Source organism: Calonectris borealis, chromosome 1 (assembly GCF_964195595.1).
Source record: "Calonectris borealis chromosome 1, bCalBor7.hap1.2, whole genome shotgun sequence".
In the NCBI taxonomy this organism is placed as follows: domain Eukaryota; kingdom Metazoa; phylum Chordata; class Aves; order Procellariiformes; family Procellariidae; genus Calonectris; species Calonectris borealis.
The window spans coordinates 56755666-56782181 of record NC_134312.1 but is presented as its reverse complement, the minus strand read 5'-3'; the positions used below and the strand labels follow the sequence as shown (position 1 = coordinate 56782181).

At 41.4% G+C, this 26516-nt stretch overlaps 1 protein-coding gene across 5 annotated transcripts in view; it reads right to left on the bottom strand.

Annotated features, from left to right (window-relative positions):
* Positions 1-26516, bottom strand: part of MRTFA (myocardin related transcription factor A) — a 100747-nt gene that overhangs the window by 11176 nt on the left and 63055 nt on the right. For all 5 annotated transcript variants that reach the window (XM_075154399.1, XM_075154388.1, XM_075154409.1 and 2 more), the window contains 6 exons: positions 20241-20306; positions 5115-5170; positions 3442-3517; positions 2601-2762; positions 974-1149; positions 350-505 (listed from right to left, as the gene is read on the bottom strand). In XM_075154399.1, the coding sequence (XP_075010500.1) occupies positions 350-505; positions 974-1149; positions 2601-2762; positions 3442-3517; positions 5115-5170; positions 20241-20306 (692 nt within the window). The remainder of the gene's footprint in view (positions 1-349; positions 506-973; positions 1150-2600; positions 2763-3441; positions 3518-5114; positions 5171-20240; positions 20307-26516) is intronic.

Here is a 26516-nt window from a genome sequence, read left to right as displayed (position 1 = left end):
AATCACAGCACCCGCAGCAGCTTACACCACACCATAACGCAGGTCATCTTTCCCAGCACACCAGATCACTTGCTCATCCAGTGCAGACTCACTGACTCTAATTATGGATAATGCTGATGTTTCAAAACATTTTGCATTCAGGACCCATTTTACAGAAGGTGAATACATCATGGAACAGAAAAAACCTATTAAATATTTACAACTAGTGTCAGAGGAAGACAGTAGTGCGAAATAAGCTTTCCTTTCTTTGCTTCTGTTAACACAGTACTTCCAACTCCAAACCTTCTTCAGAGTAACCATCTTATCTTCCTTCGGACTACAACAATGAAGAAATCAGCCAAAATAGTACCTTAATGAGTGTTGGTGGGGGCTTGGCAGCAGTAAGAGCCGCTCCATTGGTAAGACTAGGAGGCAGAAGAGGTGGAGGTGGCAGAGGCGGGGGTGGCTGTTCAGGTAGGAAGAGTGTTTCACTGGAGTCTGCACTAATCTGCAATTGGGATGTACCCTGCAGGGACAGAAAATGGCATAATGAATACACATACGAGGAGGGAAACAGTTTAAGAGAGTGCAGGGACTGTCCACTTACAGAGAAGCAGACAGGTTTCAAGTCATTGATAAGACTCCTTTAACCCACTGCTTCAGTTGTCCCTAAGAAGCAGCACAACTTCTTAGGGCAGAAAAGGAATCAAAATCCCACACCTGTATCTCCCAGCTTTGCCTGCCAGTAGCAGTCGCACACCAACACAGGCTGTATCACCAAGTAATGATTGCCCCCCGTCTCCACATGGCACCACTACGGGGGCTTCTGAATAACCAGAGGACTTCACCAACACCACAAAGCTAAGACCCCTCGTGAAATCTCACAGACTATACCTTTTAAGGATCCCTTGGTCTCACTTTTTAGGATCCTCTGCCACAAATCAGCACCAGCTGTGAAGCTCCAGGGCACTGCAGGAGGCCACCACATTCTCACCTGAGCTAGTGATGTGCCAGTGGTGCTAGGGAGAGGCTCACAAATCCGGGAGTCCATCGGCGATGGGACAGACCCCTGGGACTCATGGCTGGCTGGCTGTTCTGGGGAGAGGGCATCACTGCTGTCCTCATCAAAGGAGGAATTGTCTGCAACCTTTGGGTAGTTCACCTGTCCAACTAGAAACACAAACATCAACTGTGGTCTTTAAAGTGGAATAAGAAATTATTTCACTTGACACTAGATGTTTCACAAAGATAACGAAGGCATGGAGAGAGTTGTGTCTGAGTTGTGCTTAAAGCACCAAGTGAAAATGAGAGAACAGGGCCCAAACTGGATCAGTTTTAAGTGTTTACATTCATCTCTGCTATCAGTAGAATAAAATGATGCAGACTGGGGTGAACCATTTCCCTTGCTTCTTAGCTAGACAAGATCAGGAAGTATAACAAGAGCTACTTAACTCTGCCCAAACCCAGATCTGTGGCATGGCTTATTTGATTATCATTTGGTACCAAAGAAGAAGAAGGTTAGACAGTGAGAGGTTGAGTCATGGTTTCTTTGGTGTTCATCCTATGTGGTGGAAGGTAGAATCCCTCTTCAAGACCGAATCCCAAATTGTCCTCTAGTCTCATAAGCAACAAAGGCTATGCACTAAGTGGTGGCCCTGACTGCTGTTAGCATTTCTGTCTATCTACATGTCCAGGAGATAGATTCACTTGAGTGTACATTTGTAATGCACTGATGTTTTTTTGATTACATTATGTCAAATTAATCCTGGTGAGCAGGAAAATACTATCATTTGCACCTAACATAAAAGCAACAGAAATCCAGAGAAATGTCAAAGTCAGAAGGAACCCACATCTCTAATGCTCCAGTTCACAAGTTCACTTTTTCTCTTCCTCAACCACTTCTTGTGCAACAGTGAAGACAGGTTCTCCCACAACACTGTCCTTTTCCTTTTTCATGAAAAGTATTCCGTCTTGCTCACAGTTGTGTCCCATTTGTCTTTAAAGTAGCTGTGCATGTTTGAGGGGATGAATAACCACAGACACACACAGACTGCTCAGTCTGGGGAGACAGGAAAGAGCACTGCTGAGGCAGTGGGAAGGCTATTCCTCAGCATTCCTTTCAGCCCTTGGAATGGCACTGGCATGATTTACATCTGTTCTGGTTTATTTTTAAAGGGGTTGAATCCTCTGAAGTTTTTAAGTTCACAGACAGCTTTTGTTTCATCACACCTGTTTATATTCTGTCTCCTCTCCCTGATCCGAGTAAGTCAGTGGGTGCTCCCTGACCAAGGTTGCTGACATTTTATACTGAGAGAGGGATTTTTAAGGAGAGAATCTAGGGAATGCAACCTTCAACAGTCTTTCAAGTCTTTAGAGTATGCAATTGCTTTCACGTTATTCTGGAATGTCCATGCTCCCTATAATTTAATGTCTCTCTAGCACTATCTGGGCCAGAGGGAGTTCTGCTTTTCAGAATCCTTGGGGCTGAAAGGCTGTGACTCTGAGACAGGAAAACAAGACCAGCCCTGGGATTGCACTCCCTCAGACAGGCAGGTGAATTGATAGCAAATCACAGCCACCTATGGGAAATGCCCTCAATACAGTTCCTCCTCTGGCCTTACCTATAATGGCTTCCTTCAGGCTTGATTCCACAGGCAAGATGTTCTTCTCCACCAGCTCCATGGGACCTGGCCTCTGCGCTATCTTCTCATTGAGGTCATCTGCCAGTCTGGCTCTCTTTAGCTTCAGCTGCTTAGCCTGCAAGGAGGGTTCAGCTGAGGTCTCTGTTCAGGGGAAAGTAAATAAAATGGCATCAATCCAGCAATGGTCAACCTATGCACTTCAGCAGTATTTTACTTCTATTCAGAAAGGTAACTGTAAATAACAGTAGATAATTGTACTGAAAAATAGTTGCAGATAACAATAGATAACTATGCAATATAAAGGTATTATAGATATTATGTATATTTAAGTTATAAAGATAACTACAGTAGCCCTTGTGACTCTAGAACAGGACAAATTCACTGTTCTCAAACTGACGTCACCCAATTCTTGTTCATCTTTTCCCTTTCAGTTGTGTCCAAAGATGTGGTACTCAGCAGAGGCATAGTACTCCCTCTCTGAAACTGAGGTGCTTACTAATTAGATCAAATCTGCCTCCCTCCCTCTCGGATATTTTACAGTGTCTTCCCTTAGTAGAAGAGCAATCCACGGTCAATCCATTTCATTGTTGCTCAGCTACACAAAACTGCACAATTTTGAGTTCACATATCAGATTCTTCTGAGAATCTCCATGCAAGCAGAGTTGAATCCCTCCCAAGAAATCATGCAACAGGCATGATCTTCTGCCCGCTCCCAACTGAAAGAAAGACTTGGGGGTCAGAGGCAAAATAGAAAGCCGTTAAATAAGTAATTACAATAAAGTTTATTGTTGACGTTTTCCTGTTTAGCACGTGCCATTACCTTCCAGAATGTGCATCCTAACCAGCTCTGATCTCTCTGGCCGGGACCGGATTTTCCGTTTCAGATAGTCCTCTGTCTGCAGCAAAAATAGACAAGCAAGAACCAATTTCAGTTGATCACGCACAGGTAGTCTTGGACCGCACAAACAAGAGAAACAACCATCTTTAGTTGTTACTGATATCTAAATAAACACAGAACAGAGAAGGGGTGTATCTTCTGTCCCAGAGCACCCACAGAATGAGCTTATTCTAAAGATGACCTTCTACTCTACATCACCTCAGTATAAGAGTGCACTGCTGCCCTGCAGAACAGAAACTGGAAAGGGCTTCCTCAAGAGCTGAAGCCCTCTTCTCCCCTTTTATGCAACACCACTAACTTGTGTCAGGATGAAATTCACGACATTTCTTTTTACATTAAAGATAGATGCACTGGTTCCATTGTTCACAGCAAATACTTTCATATACTGCTGGCATTCAGGGCTGACTTGTGGTTTGGGCATATTCTTTTATTTGTTTAAAGATATGTTATTTGTTAAGCTAAAGACCCCATGCACTCCCTTGGCAGGCAGAATCTAAATGCTATGACAAGACCCATTTAATTTCCAGAACTGCTTTTAGCTCTGTCTTTGGAGAATGCACTACAGAGCAATGCCCAGAGATGACCCTGTCCGGGCTGAGCCTGTTACCCTTTACACAGCCGGATGGTAATCTGGGAGCAGTGGATAACAGACTGGTAAGTACTGGCCATCAGAATGGGCCTTCAGAGAAAATAAGTATTAAAGTCAATCAGAAAACTGCACCATACTTGCTCAATTGCCCACACCAAAATATTAACTTAATAAGAAGGTTTTAGGAAAAAAGAGGAGGAAGAAGCAAAAGCCTTTGGGACACTGGTCTTAATACAAAGTCCACTGTTCCAATCCTTCCACAGAGTTTAAAGTGCTAACACTCCCTTACAGGTTTTAATCACAGCTGTTATTTTTTCACTTATGTTGCTTTCACTTTTAAAACAAAACTTAGCCCAGCAGTCATAACAGGTTTTATTCCCCTGTAGGCTAATCACAAAAAAAAACTATCCCCAGAGGCCTTTTGAGGAGCAGAAATGATCAAGAAACCCCCCAGTTAGCAAAGGTGCCGCATGAAGTGTGACGCCTGGCTTCCTCTTTCTATAGAGCCAGAAGTCTGTGTGATTTCAGTGTTACAAGATTTGGGGGGGGGGGGATCCTCTTTACTAAATTTTCGATTTCTAATGTCCTATATAAACAAATGCACGTGCAGGTAATAGAGAAACCATACACTTTCCTCAAAGGTGGAACTGAGCTCCACATGATAGGAGCATTTAAGGGCAAAACAGACACCATAAAAATAAAAATGTAAAGTATATAGAGAGTGGGGAGGAAGGGTATCAGTGACTTCCCGAAAGAAGACTCCAGGGGAAATCCAGGCAACACATTCAATGGTTTTTAGGCACGACTAGTTCACTGAGGGTTAACCACCACCACATACAAGCTAAAGAACACCCCGTCCAATACATCTCTGACTGCATAGCGCTGTATTACATCCAGAATATGACCGATTTCCTTCTGCATCTCATTAACAGCTACAGGATGCCCAAAACATAAGACATGCTACTCCTAACTTCCCCAAAACATTAAAGAGCATATTGCATCTTACCCTGGCCCGCTCCAAACTCCTTCTTTGTTCATGAAATGCAGCTGGACTTTTCAGAGCTGTTGAGAGAAAAACATTTAGAGAATGAATTAGAATGATGGAAGTTCTCTCACTGCACATCCCTTCAAGCCAACTGAGCTAACAAATACACCGCAGCAACTGCCTCCTGCATCTTTCAACACACGGGACCAGATCTCCAGCTGGTATAAAGCGATGCGAATTGACATACACCATTTGACAGCACAGGAGCTACAGAAGCTGACCTGGACTTTTTGTGGGCTACACAAGTAATATGGGCTACACTTCTAGTTGAACTAACCACTGTTCACAAAGTTGGATCCAAGAACATGAGTAAAAACCAGCCCCCCAACAAATGCCTTTTACAAGCTTCAACATGGAGTAGAATATCCAGGACCCTTAAGTAAGGGAATGGCACTAAACATTGAAGAGATACATGAAATGGTTGGAAGGATGGGGGAGGATCCTAATGAACTGTAAATCCTCTTTACTACCTTTTAATGTCAAAGGAAGCTACAAGTCTTTCCTTAATCTGCACCTGTGTTTTGTGTACATGCAAGGGCTGGTTACAAATTCTGTAGGTCCACAGGACATATATATTGCTCCATGTAAGAGAAACCATCGTGAAAACAGGAACACTTGGGCAGGAAAGTACATCTATCTGTTGACAGAAAACCAAGACTTGAGGAATTAACAGCAGCTCTCCATATAACAGACCTCCTCGCCCCCTTGGGCCCAGTATAAAACCAGAGCCAAAATGGATCATGTTTTAAGAAACTGATCCTCTGCTGTCCAGGACCGTACTAACCCTGGAGGAATCTCTCACTCTGCCTGGCTCCTCTGGAGCACACAAAGCTCACGTCCCACAGCAAAACCAGAGAAAGAGGGTGACATTAGTTGTAACTCAGCAATGCTAAGTGTCACTAGCTCCTCATGGTTTTCCCAAATCCGCAAGTAGCTTGTTTTAAAACAATCACATTGTGGCTTGTATTCAGAACTAGCTGAAGGGAACATAATAATTTCCTTTCATATTTCTGAAATACTCATATTTAAAACTACCTGGTGAAGTTTCTAAATTACCATCAAGCTAAACAGCAAAGTTAAAAAACTTCAGCTTTAAAGCTAAGTTGCAAGTCTTTTGAAGACAGAAATCTAAACTTGTACAGTTAATAACTCCAAAGTATTGCATCTAGGTCCTATGAAATATAGTCTACTCGTATTATTTTTCACTTAAGACCAATGATTAAATCTTTCTCAAGTGTAACTTCATAATGAAATCTCAAAAGGCTATTAAAAAATAAAAGCCCTTGCGTAAATGCAATGTAAGAAACTATTTCTAATGCATGTATAGATTTCTAAACTCTTTCCTACAGAATAAAATGGAGTAGCCAAACACAAAGTGTTAAGACACACACGCATTCTGTGAAATATAGACAGAGTCCCTCTAGGTTCACATAAATGGGGTAAAAAGTAGAATTTAGTCCATATGCCAGGAATTCTGAACACACCAGGGCATCATAGATGGGATTCAGACTACAGAAGTGAATGAAGAATAATTTGTAGAATAAATTAACAATAATTGAGAACTAACCATAGCGAGTGAGTATACAGACCCTTACAATGATGGGGCAAATAGTTCCCGTTCAGATTAAAGACAGTTTTGTACAATTTGGTTATGGAGAGAAATCACCAGAGAAAGTTACGCAAGCTGTGAAATGGGAGTGCACTGATTGCACTTTGGGATAAATCAAAGGTAAGGGTAGAGATACGGTTTCGCAATAACTGCAAAAGTAATACAAAAAAACTTCACTGGCTAGCTGAGACATCAACTCCTGGGCAGACTTACCATCACATTTCAATGAAGAGCAAGCAACAAATAATATTGGGAAATACTCTTTTCAAGACGCATGAACTGCCTGTGAATATGCACGTGCTTGAACTTAAACACAAACTTATATTTCTTTCATTGTATGCATATCACAGAAAAGTGAAATAAAAGTTCAGGTACACTTGGGCAAAGATATCATGCAATATATAAATCGGTATAAAAATATACCCTGGAGACAAGCGAAGCAGGCCTCATCTTGAGTCTTCAAAAGCTCTCTACCACCAGAATATACAGGCATTGCAGTAATCCGTTACTCTCCCCTTCCTGTCTACCTCTGCTGTCAGTAAGAGGCAGCACATGAACTTTAAGTGACATTTTCCTGACCATAGCAAATGGTCAGGAAAGTCAACTGCTGGAGTTCAGCTGATTTCACAGGCAGTCCAAGAAAACTCTTGCATACAGAAGAACAAAGCAAGAAGAAAAGAATCCCCAAGTAAAAAAAAAGAAAAATCTTCCCCCAAATCATACACGTTAAATAGTAAGTAATGCAAAACTGCTACAGGAAGAATCTTGTAAAGACCAATTTCAGTCTCTCATGACTAGTCCTCTGGAAACAAGCACGGGGTTGTAGCTCTCTGGGCTGGCAACATGACAGAGGACTTCATATTCGACCTCTGAAAATGTCAAGAGGGCACCAATCCTTCACTGCTTCCCTCAGCAATCTAGGATGGGGCTGACATGTCAGAAGAGGGTGTCTATTGTAAAATCATACTCCATTAGAAGTTAAGTAAGCCTTGCACATTTTTCTCCCTTTGAAATGACTACACAGCCCAGAGCTGTGAAGCAACTCTTAATTTTACTATAGCAAATGGAAAAAAAAGAAAAATCTTGTGAAGAACTCTGAAGCAGTAAGGCTCTGGGTAAGCTCTACAGGAGACCCACAACGCAGACATGCCCCTTTTCCAGTTCCCACCACTCCCCATCCCGGCCACTTGGCATTGATCCCTGCGAAACTCCTCCCGCCCTCAGTACCCTGCTGGCTTGCTCACCCGAGTGCTGCTTTATCCACTCCACTCAAAATTACCCATCTTGACAAAGCTCTACTGTTCTCAGCCATATCAGCTATGCTGGCTCATTCTGACGGTGTACGCAAATGAGCGGCTTAGCCGGTGGAGCCAGGTAGACATGGGCCAGCACTTCTATCACTGACATAGGATTCATGTCCACAGCCCTTGGTACCTGAAGCAGCATATATAACCACAAAAAATAAGGATGAAAAAACTCCAATCACCTAATCCTTTCTGACTGCTCAGGCTGGGTAAAATATACTAAACTATTCCTTACAGTAGTTTGCCTAACCTGTTCTTGAAGACCTCTCATGAAAAAATGCAGTATTATTACAGAGAAATTATCCCAGTGCCTAGATGTCCTTACTATTTAAAAACCTTTCTGAATGTCTAGCTTACATTTCCCTTCCTACAATTTATACTCATTATTCCTTGCCTTACCTGCAATCATTACAGAGAACAATTTATTATCTTCCTCTTTGCATCTATCTCTATATATTTGAAAACTTTGGTTTTCCTACAGTCTTCTGTAGGAAGCCAGTTGTCTCAACCTTCCCTTATAGATAACATTTCCCAGACCTTTGCTTGTTTACTCTCTTTTGGACTCCTTCCATTTGATCTGCATTTTTCTTGAAGTATAGTGTCCAAAATTGGGTACATATTCCAGCCTATGCTTTATCAGCTTTTAAAGAGCTAAATGATTATTAAATAACACTTCTCAGTTATATGTCCTAGCCGGTTTGCCTTTTTTGTGTACATAAAATGCATAACATGTTCACTTGTGCTTGGCTCACAAACCATGAAAGGTCTCCAATCCTCTTCTGCAGAACTGCTATGTAGCCAGCCATTCTCCATCCTCAATTCATGCCACTGACTAGACGTACCAAAATGTAGAAACTCTGCATTTTTCTTTGGTTTTGTTCTGTATTTCTCAGCTTCTCCAAATATTGTGAGTCCCAATCCTGTCCTCCTCCCAGCCTACTAACCTGCAAGCTTATAAATACGCACACTATTCCCTTGTTTACATCAGACTACTGAAAATACCAAACAGTATCAGACATGGACCTCCTCCCACCCCACTCAAAAGCCCTGCTCAACACATCCTCCCAGTCTGACATCAAGCCTTTATTCCAATACTGTTCTCTCACCAGTTGCACATGCGGCTTTGAGTTGTCCCAGCTTGCTTACAAAAATGTCAGGCAAGCCTGTGCCAAGCACCTTACTAAACCCAAGAACTGCAAAAAGACATTTAACATCCTGATTTCTCGGGGAGGCAGTTCAACAAATGTTTAGTCTGGTGGTAGGTCCAGCTTAAGTAATGACCTCTTCTTCCCCTTCCCCCATGTCCCACTCGTTTCTGCCTCGCCATTGATGGTCCAATTGTACTCATGCTGTACTATGGAACTGTCACCGTAAAGTAACTCCAGCACCTCTCCATGGCACTTGTCCCTCTCCCAAAAAGAACTTGGTTCGAATCCTTGATCTGTCTAACTGCATGGCCAGCTTCGCTAGCTTTGCTAGCAAAATTTTGGGTGAGCTCACGATGAGAATAGAATGCTGCCAGAGGAAAAAAAAAAAAACTTGCCGAACTACAACAGTACTATTAGCTGTTGACAGTTTTTGTTTTCCACTGTATGCAGAAAAAAATTCCTTGACAGTTCCTTGACAATATCCTCTGCTACTGGGATATTTGAGAATGCAGAAGTAACTTCTGCAATGCCCAATTTCAGCTAGGTATACCTTTTATCTGCCTTTCTGATTTTGTTTCTACATGATATGTGCATGGTATTTTCACCCTCAGTAACTGCAGTTACACTTTCTGCCCTCATTCTTGTACCTAGGCCTGGGACAAAGCATGTTAGCCCTCAGTTATGCTGACAAAATGTTTGTGGACTCAGATCACAGTTGTTTTGAAAGAGTTATTTTAACCTGGACTGGTATGGTGGTTTACAGCACAGCTCCACAAATAACAGTGTCAGCAAAACTGAGCAAAAACTGCCCTGCCAGACAAAGTCAGAAACGAGAGGCTGGGTTTAAAGTCAGCGCTGCAGCAGGAGACCCCCATGCTGCTGAACCACAGCCCCCATGTCTGCAGACTGCCCCATCCACCTTCAGAAAACTGCCTGATGTTACAAATGGCTGAACAAACACTAAAAATGGTTTAGTGAAAGAATAGAAGGGACAATAGCATCACCAACAGGGTTTGGGACAGCACAGTCCAGCAGGTGCCCCTCACTGAGTTGTAAATACTTTGTCCCACTCTGGACCACCTGGCAATTTGCAACATCTACTGTTATAAGGATGAGCTTGATACCCCTCACCTTTAGATGACTGACAGCAGGACATGATTTTCTTACTACAGATGGGTTGGCTAGCAAGGATCTCATGAAATTCCTACCACATACATCCTAGTTTTTTAGTCTACTACTTATTGTGGACCATTTTGATGCTTCATCACCAGAATTCCTGAAGCATTAGTATCTTTGTGGCCACACCCCTAGCTACCACGAGAAATCTCCCTGGAGATCAATGATGCAACTGCTTTGTGCCTCCACCCTGTTTCAAAGATGTTTGCAGCTATACATTGCAACTACTGTTCTTCCACCTGACCCCCAGAGTTAAGCAGCAGCACAGAGGACCATCTATGATGATGCACACCTTTCCATAAAAGCACGGAGATGGAAGTTGCTAATCCTCGCTTCAAAGCAATGTACTAATTCCTATGAAACAGGGTCCAAAACTGCAATGCATGAATTCAGTGTTCCCACAGTCCAAAGCATGTTTTGAACATGGCAATGCATGAATTAAGGGAGATATTGCTGCAAAGCATCAAACTGGTGCTGCTATAAACAGACTGAATCAAGGCCCAGGAATCAAACCCAAATCTCCAATATAACAGCAGAGACAAAAAGCTGGGCAAAATGCTTCAAACATTTTCTGTTCAGGGTTTACCCGGCAGCATACAAAAGCAAATTTTAGCCTTGCAAAGCTTTCAAGGATATGCAGATCTTCAAGTTCCTGTTACCTAGTGTGAGAAATAAGTGGAATCGGAACCAAATTCAGTCACTCTAAGAACGAAACATAGCAGGGGAAGGGGACTGACCCCACTGCTGAGAAAAAAGAGGTCAAAATATTTGTACACCCTGCATTTGCTTATGCAGCCGACAGAAGACACCAAGGTTTGCAAGGAACCAAATATAGGGAAAAAAGAAACGCAAAAGGGTCTTCACAGGCCCTCACAGCTCAAGTGACTAGGGGGTAGGAGAGGCACAAAACCTTCTGCAATTGGTAAGATCACTGCTGGAGGCTATCAGATGTGTAGGCTGACAGAGGAGAGACAGCACATGAATATTCCTTAGCCTCAGTATCTAGCTCATCATAGACAACAAGGAGTATTTGAACTGCAAATCAGTTGGTCAGACACCATGCAATGTTTGTAGAAAGGCTACTGATTCACGTATTCTGCTCTTCAGTTAGATCAGTTCCTGAGGGAAAGGTAAAATCTTCCTTTGCTACGACAAAGAGAAGCTCGTGTTACGTCCAAACCCAACCTCAGGCATGCTGACTTAATTCAGAAGGACAGAAGGCCTTCTGCTGCAGCTATTCACCTCTGCTCTCAACCAAATTCTAGTTTCTCTCTCTTGTTTACTATGCTTTCATAAAAAGATGAGATAAAGTGCTGCAAATAGGCTCGATGACTTCCTCTGTCGGTTCAGGGTGCGGCTCCCACAGCATAGCATTCGATGTGTAGCATTTGGTAAGAGACACAAAACTTGAACCACAGATCAAGGCAGTTAGCACTTTCTTCCTCCCCTTCATCTTCACCCCACTTCCAAAAAGCATAGCATGGAAGAAAGAAGTATTCACAAACTGGGTCACGTGCACAGAAGGAGCCGTCATCTTGCTAGTGGGGCAGTATCAAAGAGCAGCATGCTGTAGAAATATGAAAAGGGGGTGGGGAATACACAGGTGATAGAAAAAGAGATCTCCATCAGCTCCCTTTTCTCCTTACGCAGCTCCAGGGAGTTTCACATGCGGTACACAGAACTGATCATACTTGAGAATTCTTGCTGATTTCATAAGTAAGAGCTCTTGGATTAAGGCTAAAATCTGAGTATCAAGTTAAGGATAAGAAAAGAAGCCACAACTGGTAAATGGTGATTATTCAAACCCCAAAATATATAAACTCAGAAAATTCAAAATTAAGATTGACCTAAAAAAAAACAATCCAAATATTTTTATGAAGGTGAGAAACACGTCTCTAGCACCCGACAAATGCAGCTTTGCCCTTCAGTGACACCTTTCAAGCACAATGTCATTGTTATTAAAGAATTACGAGTGTTTCTAGCCTCAAACCGAAGAAAGGCTGGAGAAAGGTTCTTCCCCACATTGTTACTGTTGCCAGCACTGCCAAAGCATGGCATTACAGTTATAGTGCTATGGCTTTACAGAGCTTTCCCTATTACCGAGCTGCTCCAAATCAATAGACACATGGCACAAAAGACAGCAGCCAAATAAAGGCCACATTAGCTACATTGTTTGGTGAGGCTCAGGCTCTTGTGGAAGCCAGAGCTGAAGAAGTCCTGCCTCCCTGACACCCTACCTCATAGAGCCACCCCCTCTCCTGCATCAACATTCATGAGCCTGCACAGCATACTGCCTCACGGAGCTGTTGCTCCCCAAAAAAGCCACTTTCCAGCTCCCTGAACTGGGCTTGCCCTGGTTGCACGAGCATCCATATAGGTGGGACTGTGGTACCCTGCCTCAGCTCAGCTCAGCTCAGTTCACCATGGAGCCGTGCACCAGCGGAACTGCTTCCAACGCCTGAACCAAGCACCTCTCCAGAGCCCACGTCCACAACTCAGCAAAACTATCCGTAACTGTATTACAGCGGTATTTCCTTTAAGATACAGCTGAAGTGTAAGATTTTGATTAGTTTTAACTGTGTGAAAAGCCTGAAATGTAGGTTTGTCACAGAAAACATGCGAAATTATTGACAGAAAGGGCTAAGATTTTTCAAGGCCCAACACTGAGTTATTTTAAACTCTAACAGATATATGTAATTTCTCAGGAAGTTCACCCTCTTTAGGAGCAAAATGGAAATTATCACCCATGGTAACAGTTATCAGATCTATGGGTGACTATGGCTACAGCTTTGTGTCAAAGAACATTTACAGCAAATACAGACAGTATAACCCCATTAACTCTTGGCATTCAAAAGACATTACCTAAATCTTGAACTGAAAAATAAAAAACGTAAAAGAAAGCTTCATTACAATTAGAATTATGCCACCTCCAAACTGAAGAGGAAAAGGGAGGTAGGAAATTCTAGTGAGAACGCTTTGATCCATGCATTCCTAGACCAGACTTCATGCCTGCTTCTTGGATGGATAATTGCCCTTCGCAAACTCTTCTGACAACTTCACGTAGTGCCCAGACTAGGGGAGGTGTGGGGCCATGAGAAGAAAAAGGAGAGACCATTCCCAGCCAACGAGTAAGAATGAACCCAAGACGACTGTGGGAACATGAAGGGGAAAAAGCTGTTATTACATACCAGATTTTAGTCCCCTGAATTATTGTGTTTCTCTTGCAACCGGCATAGTTAAAACTTTTATCATTGCAGGGATCAAGGACTAAATGCAGCCTGTCAAACCCCTGAGAACGGCCTTTTCTTTCTACAACTTCAGAAAGGGCAACCAGCACATTTCCATTGCTAACAAAATGAACTTTCCTACTCCAACCGTGTCTCATTAATCACAGATGATATAAACACATGGAAAACAAACACAGAAAGCTATCTAAAAATATAAACAAATCAGGTGCAGTTATTAGGCCCCTGACAATGAGGCGCTCTGCTTAAATGCACGGACTCCTCCACACAAAGCCTCAAGGCTTTGAAATTGTGCTTCAAGAGAAGAGATCAAAGTCAAAGAACCAGCAAATAATTCCTGGGAGACAAGTTACAGGTAGATGATCAAATTAAAATAAAACCAGTTACAGATTTCTGTGCTGCATGCCACAAACAGAAATACAGCTGCAAGTGCCCTCTACAGCTTTGTTTGTTTTACGATGCCTGCTTAGTGTTCCAGCCTTACTCTCAGAGCATGACATCAAGTATATCAAAAGTCTTACTGCAGCCTCTATTTTTGAGGTCCCATTCTGTACACAATGAACCAGGAAAAAGCAAGGTTTCAGAGGTTAAATGGAGTATTAAAAAAAAAGTTGTTATTATTTTTAGATCTTAAAGACTTGACAGGTTTGGACCTAAACAAGTCTGGGAGTAATGATATTTACAGTCCACACGTTTGTTTTTAACTCCTTATCCTAAATGAAAGTACAGTTTCAGCTTATTTTGTGGAAAAAAGGTACGAAAGTGAAGCAGTCACCACTGGGCAGAACAGCAGACGTTAGATGGCAGGGAAGTAAAAATTTATATTTTTGTTCTGTTAGTATAAATATATTCCAAAAACTATAGCGAACGTCACTACAAAGACCTGATATGCAAAGCAGTGAGAGAATGAAGGGAACACGTTACGCAGCAGAGACAGGTAAAGCAGGAAGAGCTCTTTCGGGGTGTTCAAGCAATTGGTTTATCTGCAGTTCAAATATAAGACGCAACAATCTCGGAATGACGACTGCATAGCCACACTGCATCACTTCTGAATCAGTAAAACTCCACATACGCATAGCAGTTCATCTTCTATCCTAACCTTTACATACAAGATAAAATATTGTTGAGACATTAAGAATTGCACCTGAAATCATCAGCATGACTACAGAACGATTCCTGCCGTGAAAAATACTGCACATGTAGATAACTGTGTATGTTCCAACAGCTTACTGCCTCTCCTTTCTTTGACAAAACATCAAAAGATGCTCCTATTTCACAATTAACAATTAAACAAGCTAGGTTTTTTGTTTTCTTTTGTTTCTGACAACATTTAATATGTTCTGTTGTAGCTATTGTTTGTGACAGGCACCAGAAGTTGACTATATCCTCAAAGGACAGGTCTCCTTCAATTACTACTGCATATACTCTATTGACACGTTTCAGGTTTAACACTGGCAGCTTAATAAGAAAATATGAACATGAATAAAATATTAAATATAGAACTATGCAATAAAGTTGGAAGTGCATAATTTTCATCAACCAAATTACTTTTTTAAAATTGAGAAGTGGTTAGACTATCAGGTAAAGGCTAAAACAGCAATATCATTTTTGGCGACCCTACACAAACACAAATGTGGATGTATGGCCAAATTTGGGGGTTGAGGTGTTAAAGACTGAAGACATGGTTTAACTTTAGAAACTCACAGGTGGCAAGCATTCCGCTTCCTCAAATCAGTACCTCAAAGATCCTTGTTTTCTTGTAATGGTAGCTGTGCTGGATGCAGAAGACCAGTTACAAACTTTGCCTAGATGACAATCAACACTGATATGCCAAAGCATAACCTGTGTTCTGTGTCCTCAAATCACTAAGTGTCCACAGTAAATGGCAATTCCTTCAGAATTAATTCTAAGCAATGTCTCATAGCCCCCCAAAATACTGTATTTTAGTTTTATAACAAATATTAAATTTTCTCCATTAACCTTATGGCTACAAAAAAAATGCAGCTAGTGATATGAGAGGCCTAATGAGATTATAATCATTAGACTGCCTGCTGTATTACAATCATTCCTAATCGCGTGACATGTTTCAATTGAACCATGGCACAGTCCCTTCGTGTAGTCCAGAGATAAAATACACTTTCTTCAGGAGAGTCTGAAACCCATCAGCACAAGATTCACAAATCTTGTATTCCAAAATACACTCAAGCAACTAAGAGGCTGCATGTCCAAGCAGAAAACTGCATCGGAGTGTTGGTAACGCACACCTATAGCATGCGAACACCTCAGCGCCTGTAAAAACAATCACAATAGAAAAACAGCACAAACTCCATCCTGTTTGGATTCTACGTACATTCATGCATTCTGCATATATCGCATCCTGGAATGCAAACATACAGTCAGAGTAGTTGGATGTGGGCACAAAAGCTGGCAAACATCCAATGCACTGAAGTGAAAAAGAAGCTCCTGGAAATTCTCTGCTCCTAGTTTTCAGTCCAGATGATGCCCTTTTCAAAGGCTGCCTGTGTCGTCTTTCAGATATTCACAAAGCAGTGCTATAGAGCAACACAAGGCACATTCCCAGAAATGATTTTCCACTTCTGTTTCCCCTGCTTAGGTGAATCTTATGGTCACAACAATAGCTTTCCGGCAGGATTCTGCCACATGACAACCTTGCATGCTTGCCTATATTCTGTGTTTGTAGCCAGAAGCCAAAGATCCCGATCCCGATGGATAAAACAATGGGCACGTGAAGCTTTAAACCTTGCAAAACAGAAAAAGCGTAACATATTTTGCAAAGCAGAGTATTGCTACATTTGCCAAATGTCTTCCCCCTAAAAATTTTTGCTGTTTTAGTCAAAGATACTTTCTACATGTCTTTCTACTCAGATGCACATTAGCTACTGTTTTAAACATTCTCTTCAAAGGTGGAAAACTGGGTGTTTAATATTCCCCCAAAAAACCTTACAATAGCTGTAACCTTTATAATTCGACACTGTAAAAACTGACAGCATCTGACTGTTCTTCTACAGCACGACAGAGTTCAAAGAGTTGAGCACAGACAGCAGTTTTTGTTTAGCTTGCATTTTGAGGATGAGAAGATGAAAATCACCTCTGCATAACTACAAAAAAATGCAAATAGCAAAAAAGCTTGTCTATTTGCACTGTCAGAAAATAGGCCAAAACCTGAATAAATATGAAAACTCAGGTCTCCTTGTTTCTAGATACAGTCCTCCTAGCTCAAATCACGGGTATGTCAGATGCAGATGAAGACTTGCTTCCCACCTCTTTTCTATGGGCAATTGAGAATTCTAATCTTCAACTAATGAATCCTGCTACTAGTAAAAGGTTACACAAAGCGATAACAGAAAAGCAAGAAGAATTAATGAAGCATAAAACCCAATTATTTTGAATCCTCTGTCACTGCTTATAAATGCTTTATTTCTTACTACACTACACTAATCTTTTAGTGAAGCATAGCCCTACTGTAGGTGGCTGGTGGGTTGGAAAGGTTATTCAAGCGAGATTAAGTGTACTTGGTAAAAAAATGTTGAAACATTTGCCTTTTCTCTCTACCATATAAACAAAATTCCACATGGGAACAAAGTAAGCAATTCCCAGCTCTGTTCTGAACAAGCAAAGCAGAAGTGATGTGACTCTCACTCTCACTTTAATGGGACACCAATGCGTCTTCTCCCATTCCTCAGATTTAGTGTCCAAAAACCCCGTGTTGATGGAAGCCTGAAATACAATTTCTCATTTAGGGCACCAAGCTGAATCTAAACACCACGGAAGACTTATATTGCAGTCAGGAGAATCAATGGTACCAAAGTGAGCTAGACAGCTTTTAATGTAAAATAAAAACTTTCACTCCTCTCATACTTGTTTCACGGATTTTTGCATGCCTGTTTAGCTACAAGATCCAGGAACTAATCTGTATTAAAGGCTAATCTAAATGAACATGTAGAATAGCATACTAAGACCAAATCAGCACAGAATAACAGTCAATGCTGAGGAACTGACATCCACGCTCCGTATGTGAAGGTGAAACGGGAGGTGTTGTGCCAGACAAGCTGTAGTCTGGTCCCATGGACTGAATGCATATAAGCTGTAGGTAGAATATTTTCCAGTTTACTTTCATCCCAATTTAATCCAACTCTGAAACTTCATTTCATGGTGCAAAGCAAGGTACACTAGGCAGGTACAATCAGGAGCTTCACTTCAAAAGCACCTTCCTGACGCAAGCTAATGTAGATACAACTGCAACTACCACAATTCTTTCAAGAGTGTTAAAGCTCTCCAGATGAAAAATAAAGGCTAGAAGCCAACCAGCATTTCACATGGAAAGAGCACTTCAGCTCATTTCATTCAGCACCAAACCATCCTCTGGATTCTTACTTTTATTTTTTTGTTAAATCATCATAAAGGGCTGTGTGGGGCTTGGTTCCTGACTAACAAACTCAAGAGGGAGACATGGGGCCCAGTATAGCCATGTTTAGTACTAGATGACACAGCAACAAGATTAAGTACCTAAATGTTTTCACAGACAGGGGGTACAGGGCAGAGAGATGAAAGAATACAGGATACCTGCACATTCCCAGTAGTAAGTAAAAATGTCTATTCTGAACTGATGAAAGTAGAAGCAAAGCTGTCATGGGTCTGAGACGCCTTCAGGAGGAACACAGCCCCTAGACATCCTTTGTACTTCTCAGGTTAAAAATGGAACTTTTGCTTTAAGTATCACAATTTATCTCACATCTGATCTTCTCATTAAAAATGGCCCAGGCAAATAATGTTTTAAACATTCCCCTATGTGTGGTTATTTCCAGTTGGCGGGTATGGGTAAATGATACCATGACCTGAAGGGAACTAATTTCAAATCATGTTTAGAACAGATCTGCTAAAGTGGTTTTTCTCCATTGCAGAAAGGACCTTTTCATATGTCACCAATATTTTCACAGTGATATTTCACTGAGCATTCTTCTTTGGTCTGTCATAAAACTCGCATGTAAGAGACATAAATAAAGCAACGAAGGGCACAAGCCTGCAAAGACTAGTTATTTAGGCTATATTTTAAGCAAGTTTAAGACTGTCTAATTACTCTGGGTGCCTTACTTGAATTACTTGCAAAGGCCTCATTTTCAAAGGGCCCGTAAAACAGACCCTTCTCAGGAATCACAAGTTTAGCCAGCCACATTTTGAAGAAAGCCAGTACTGAACATAACTTAATACAGTGTTTGCATACATATCCACCTAAAGCAGGAGACCACAAAGGAGTCAGGAACGTCTTCTTCTGGGAAGCACTAGTAAAAGGGCACAGTCACTGGGACACTTTCATCCAAAAGCAAGTAAGTGTATTCTGTAGAAGCACGTATACGAGTTCCTCAGGTAAAAATCAGAGGACAGGCATGATGTACTATATAGGACAATCTTTCCTTTTTGATTTGGTAACAGAATTTTAAGTAGTGCCAGGAAACATCTTGAGCATGTCACTACCTTCCAGAGAGCCACTTCAGCTGACAGTGCTGCTGACAGGTTCTCTTCATTCAGAGAGAGAGCTGACAGCCTAACCTTACGCCTTTAGCAAAGTCTAAGTCACATCACTGTGTCATATTACAGTGTGCATCCCAGAAATAGAAGGAATGAGAAACTCCTCATTACTACACTGTCTTCAAATAAGGTTTGTGAAACGGGGGAGGGGGAAAGTTTTTGAAAGAAGAAAACGTATACCTGATCCATTGCCTTTTACTAAAGCTGTTAAGTGAAACTGAGACAACCTCAAAAATAAAACACTTGCTCTTTGGTCTTCCTTCAAGTTGTTACCTATAAGTCATCTAGTTCGGAGGTACCAAAGCATGACAAAACTATTTGTCAGGTATCTTTTTGCATTTTCTTTTCCCCTTTTGAAGGAGGGGAACAAAACAAAAAAATACCTTCTCCAACACTAACCTGACAGTGAATTTATTAAAGCTTGGGATTAGGGTATATCCTATGTGTCCACCCAGACAAGTAAAAGTTCTTTGGCTCTGCAGATTTTGCCTTCCCCTGCAGGAAGGGAACTGGCTGATGCCCATAGGGCTCTTTCGAGCTATGTTTTTAGCTATGTTTTCTAGCTACAAACATAAAACATGGCCCCTTGTTGGTTAACATCTTGTATGCGCTGCCTGTTTTCACTGGGTTTATGGAATATGTACATACAAAGTTACAACTGCCTCAGAGGTCTGGGGAGCTAACAAACAAGAACAGAAACTGCAGAGGCAGGAAGCCTGTTAAAAGAGCGATTACCAGTGTGTGTGAAGTATATAAGGCACTTTTAACATAGCAAGTTCTCCAGAAGACTCTTCTCCACTGTGATCAAATATAAACATTGTTTTGGAGTACAGTTACGCTTGGAGCCATTATTCTTTTGCTCAGTATCAGAGGTGGCCCCATACCTAGAGTACCAACACTTCAGAAGGACCAAGTTGGGCGGGACAGGGTGGGGCTCTTATGTATGATGTTTTTCATCCAGAAACAGAGAATCTGATCTTTCAAATCATATGTGAAACCATTCTCCACTCAAAAACATGCATAAAAACACAAAGACAAAGAGCTTAAGTGATACTTACGCGGCATGATCCCTTGGCTCACCAGCTCCTCCCGTGTGCGTCGCTGCTGGAGCTTCAACTGCAGCACTGCACGACAGCAGAGAGAGGGAAGAGAAGGAAACCCATCAGTGCAAGAAACAACTGAAGAGACATTTTCAAACGCATCTTGTTTTCTCCTTTAGATGCCAAGGCGCTAGTGAGCAGCAGAACAGAAAGATCCCCTTCCAACCCTGCTCCCCTGCACCACTGCAATTGCAGAAGTGGCCTGCAGCAGTCAGGTTTCCGTATTCTGCTGTGGGCAACAGGGAGAGGAAGTTGCACAGGGTCTTGGCAGGGTGATAAAAATCCGCAAAGCCAGGCCTGTTTCTCAATTCTTTCTAGAGCACTAACTTCTTTCCAAACCATTAATATTAAAAAACAAACAAAGAGAAACATCGGCTGATAGTCCTCCCATAAACAGAGTGACACCCCAGCTGCTAATGACTCCTGAAAACTCTAATTACCATGTGTAGATTAAATTGATATGACAAAATTATTGGTCATTACTCTAAATTACAAGGCTGATTTCTTTCCTCAACTCAGAAATTCACCTTCAGAAACATCTCATGAAAGTGAAATATCATGGATATATCTAGAAGTGTCCTTGTTCCACAGCAAAAGGAATCCTTTATTGCTAGAATTTTTCCTACTTATTTTAGAGTAATAGAACATATGCATTACCTGTGTGAAATACAATTATTTTTTTTTTCTAATGCAAATCTCTGGAATAGTCATAATTTCAACATTTAGATTATAACAGCAGTTTCCCTTTAAACTACACAATCAAAGCAATATTCTAGAGATTGTTCTTACAAACAGTCAAAGACAGCTTCCATACAAAAGGGACTTTGCAAAACCGAAGAAAAAAATCACATGCGCGTGTGCACACACATATGCACATGCACGCACGCACACGTACATCAATTTAGGACAACCTGAGTGAACATCAATAGATACTGAATCCTGTCTGCAATCAAGCCCAACCTCCTAAGTATACTCAACATAAAATATTATAGAATGAATGGCATGGCATCTTCCCTGTTTTCATTTCAATGTCTCTGTCAAGCTTATGTCCGTTGTATAGCCCACATAAGAGAAGTCCACACAAACGTAGTGGAACCACCAGACAGCAAAACTATTCTACAGTCCAACTATACAATCTCATTAGAACCCTTATGCTTCCTTTCTCAAGGACTTTTCTTGTCCAATACATTCATTTCATACATTATCTCCAAATTTATGCTGCACACTCCCTAAAGTAGGGATCAAAAAATTTAAGGGGAAGATACCACTTCATCTACTTACACACATTATCACATTTTACCTGCTTCTTTCAACCTCCTATTTGCAGTTTGCATTTGACTAAGATACATCTTCCAATAAGGGTTCTGGTCTTCATATGAAGTTAACAAGAGATCCATCTCTTCCTTGGTTGTTTGCACAGCGGCTAATCACCCTCACTTAAATGCACACTTAAATTTTTGCTTGGATTTGTCTAGCTTCCACTTCCCTTGGCTCTTGATGTACCTTTCTTTGAAAGGTTTATGACAGTGAGAATGTATTTCCTACCTGTGGAAGTACTTCTGTACACAGTGTGCAACCAAGTTACCTCTCTTCTGTTTCTTAAGCCGAGGTCGGATTTCTTAATATATGCATGCTGGGCAGGAAACGACTTCCTTTAGTATGGGGAAGGGAGAGAGGGAGGGAGGGTGTACAGAGTACCATGCTAATTCTGTGTGGGATCAGCCAAGAGTCAGAGCGAGGAGGACGGAACGCAAAGGATAAGGAACAGGCCCTTTGTTTGGCCGTGAAACTGCAAACAGAAGTGGTAGTCCCAGACTCTTCCTCCCACCCAGCATGCAATCACGCTTTTACTTCTGTGCTAGCGTGAGGGCTAATACAGTCTCACGGCTGGCCTGTTCACAGAGCTCTTCGTGTGCCGGATTCATTTTGAGGTGATCAAAAGCCGAATCAGGTGATGACACATCTACACGAGCACCTGATCTAACAGCTTTCTGCAATGGGAGTCAAATCTCCCACTCCCCACATGATCTCTCGTGTTCCCCTGACTGGTGGCTGGACTCACTGACGTGACAGAGACCACAGCCCAACCAAAACGGAGAATTGTTTTCTGTCTGATTAGTGAGTCGAAGAGGACGACTGTATAGCCAGGTATTTGCTAACACTAACATAAGGTGGGAGTGAGACTTCATCCTTTCAGCAGCAGTATGCCACTAAGTGATTTCAGCCCCATTAGGTAACGGCACATTAAATCTCTCACTATGTGGCATTATTTCCACTAGTTAGCCGTTTCAGGGACTCATTTCCATACCCTAAATTAGCACATCTCACTAAATGTATACAGGCAAGGCACAGACCTATAGCATCAGGTCCATCTCCACAGCTTTAAGTGCAGATAATCTCATTATTACTCATGTCTTCCCACTTACACAGCTAGCAATGTATGTTAGCTCTTTTTGCCACTTTGCTATTTACTTGCTAGGACCATCTACTTTCCTTCCCATTTCCAACTATACCTACTATTTAGCTTTCACCCGCCAGAGTTAGGGATTTTCAGCAACAAACCCCCACACAGGTCCGTCTGGCATTTTTTGCTCCTTGGTGCATAACTCTACCCTCACCTGTATTTATGCACATTTTGCCCAACTGTCTCAGTTTGCCTAAATGATCTAAACCATTTTTTTAATGTCACTATTTATGCCTCCATTAACCTTTGTTCCGTTCACACTGTTACCATCTTGCATTTGTTTCCAGACCCCACTGGGCTGATCCCAACTAGAAATGCTTTTCTGCTTTCTTTGATTACAGTCAGTTGTCAACCCACTTAAGCAGTACTTCATTAAATTCAAAGATACTTTTTAAAACCAAAATGTACCACACTACTAAGATAAAGACCTTATAAAAGTCTATTACACCGAGACAAAACCCCTAGCAACCAAATTTCACATATCCAAACAACAAAAACCGCATTTGAACAGACCTGTTTTCACAAATTGAAAAGCTGAATAGTGTGATTATACTGCTATTCTTATACCACCTAAATTCTTTTATCAAATTTTCCATAGTTTTTTCCTGGAACTGATACCAGATTAGCCACTCTTTACTCACTCACCCTTTTTCAGTAGTGATGCAAAATGTTACTGGTCTTTCGCTTTTCTGAAGTCTCCCTGCCGTTCCCAGATTTATTAGAAATCAGTCTCAGCCAGACAGCTAGAGACTTCATCAAATGACTTAAAATTCCCTTCCTGACTTCAGCTTCCCTTATGAATTTCCTAAATATATCTAATTTCTATATCAGTTAACATCTACTACGCTTTTTCTCTACCCATTATATGCACCTTTTATTTTTAAACACTATGTCCCCTCACAGCAAGAAACTAGCAACTGTCAAGAGGACTAAACTGGAAAATAGGAAAAAGGTCATTTTCAGGATACTTTTAATAGGCACTAAGTAATTCCTGGGATTTATGAATGTATATACATACATATTAACCACAAGTTATAATCAGCACATAATGCACTTTTTTTCCAATACAGCTTATTTTTGTGGCGGGGAGGAGGGCAAAAAGGGTGTCTTCAGTTCACTCCTGAATTCATTTTGGCTTAAATATGTACTTGGAGTTCCCAACACCATTTCATATATTTAGGAGATCACCTGTTTACATGTGCAAGTGTGTGAATCCTATATATAGATTAACAGATGTCCCAAGAGCCAATCCAAGGCTGTTGTACATGGAGCTCAGCCAAAGGTCTAGAATGACCAGAGAAATTCAAAGTTACTTAAAGACAGACTGGAGTGTAAGTCTTTCAATCACAAACCAACAATCTTCTGTTTCCTTTAACCCTCTACTTAACCTTTAAATTAATTTTCAAATTAGGAATAAATCAGGTCATATAAAGGAGAGAGAATCTCTGCTGGCTAGATAATAAGCTCCATACTGGTACCCTTCTACCCATCTCTTTCATTCAACTTGTGTCACAGTCTATGCAACATTTTGTGGGCTTTGTATGCTTATCTGATTTTCCCACCCGAAAATGGGCATAATTTATTTATTTCACAAGTATGAAAAATTCTGAAATATTGTTAAAGTTTGAACAAGGTCTTTATATGTCTAATGAACTGTTCCAAGAATTAGTAAAACATTCCAGAGAAATCTGGGAGATGGTGTAGAGGACTGCTGCCAGCAGTTTAAGAGGAGGGGTAGAGAAGAATTGGAGGGGGAGGTGGGGGTGTACTAAGAGACAAATAACACTGATACAGCTACTATCAACAGTTACACTGTTAGTGAAATACAGCCAGTCATGATTATTTTTGTTCATCTTACCATAGAACTGCCTTAACAGGGAACCTACAGGCATACTCCAAGACCAGAGCTTACTCCTGCCTCCTCATGGCTGGTGGCAGCTCAGAGCAGTATATGCTTAATATACAGAGGCTGCACCCATATGGACACTTTCAAGACACTTTCAACTCTAGTCATAGTACAATGCTACTGCATTAGTAGTAAGCAGTAGCAATAACAAATATTTATGATGAGCTAAGGTGTTTTTTGCAGCTCGTCATCTAAATCTGCAACAGTGTGCCTGCCCTTACACATACAGAAAGCCCTTCTATTTCTAAACCACACTTCATGTTTAATAGTTTGACTAGAACTACCACAGAAACTAGACTGCAGCCTCTGCATCTCAAAAAAAAAAATCTCCGAGACTATGTCACATATCAGGACACGTTTATGACAACAAATTAAAAAAATATTCTGCATTTCCTGTTTTTTGAGAACTAGTGAAGAGAAGCACACAGCTCTGAACTGCAGCTTGTGGTAAGGCCCTGTGCAGGTTATGTTGAATACCGACTTACTGCCAAAGGGACTCTGTGTTCACATTTCTACAAAACCTTTTATTCTAAGGAATCCCAAGTGATACTGAAGGTCACCCAACCAAGGTAATGATTAAGCACAGACATATAGTGGATTACAACAGAAAGCAGGAGCAGCAGCACAGAACAGAAAGGGAGGAAGGCTGCTATAGCCAAACGAAACCCTATAGAGGGGCCGAGGGAGGCAGAACTCCCTGGAATTCAGGCTAGGATACCTGTGCAAAAAGGAAGAGCGCAAGACAGAAACCACATATTAACTAGACAGGCTGTACGCTTACAGACATGATTTATCGATTTTGTAAATTCAGTGAAAGCAGTTTGCCTGATAGAAAAATTCATCCTTGCAACCCAATCAATAAGCCATGTGATTAGAAAGAGAAACTACCGAAGAACAAGTGAAATTAGCCTAACTTCATTATCTAAGCTGAGGAAAGTGCAAGCGTAAGTAAAAGCAGTAAAAAGCAAACTATGCACTTTAATGCTCATAAGGGTCCATGGTCATTTATTTGTATGCTGTTCAGCACCTCTGCACACCTCATTTGAAAGCCTTGTGCTACAGCATCCACTTAACTCGCAAGAAAGCATTAATACAGCACGAGCTGGGATGGAAACGGGCCAGTTAGTTCATCAACATCTCTACCTTTCAGCAGCAATGAAGATTTTTTAGGAGAATTTTCACTGGCCTAGTACTGAGTAGGACTGACTGGGTTTACTTTGTGAGGGTCAGAGACCACAGCCTAAGGAAACGTGGCACTAGGCCACCATCTGCAGCCCACACATATTTTTCAATTATTCAGTACAATGTGTACACCACCGTTAGATTAAACCAACAGCCTACATGCAACCAAATTAATTATAATATGCAACGATAAAAGATGACTTTGACAACACGGGATATTTGCTGAACAAAATCATCACAGCTGTTTGTGCAGAACTGGGGCCTCTACCTTAAACATCACAGTGCCATGTAACTACTGCTTTGAAGGGTGAAGCCACCTTTCCACTTACTACTTAGCCAGCAGCAGCCATTCTAATTACATCGAGAAGATAATTTTTTTCCTAGTTTCTGATTGGTCACATTTGACCAGCAGCCAATGCCAAATTCAGCTTTGGAATATGCAGCACATCAGCCGTTGTTTTCAGTGGAGGTTATATCCTACATTTATGACTGAATTCAGTCCCTTGGAGATGTGGTGAGAAAACCTTTCCCTCACATCGAAAATGGTCTCTGAGCATTTTTCAGCAGTGCCTGCTTACAAAACAAATGTTGACTTGCATTAGCTCTTTCATGCTTCAACGGGAAGCCAGATTAGATTCTGGTTCATACACCAGAAAGAGCAGCATCTGCTAAACTCCAGTTG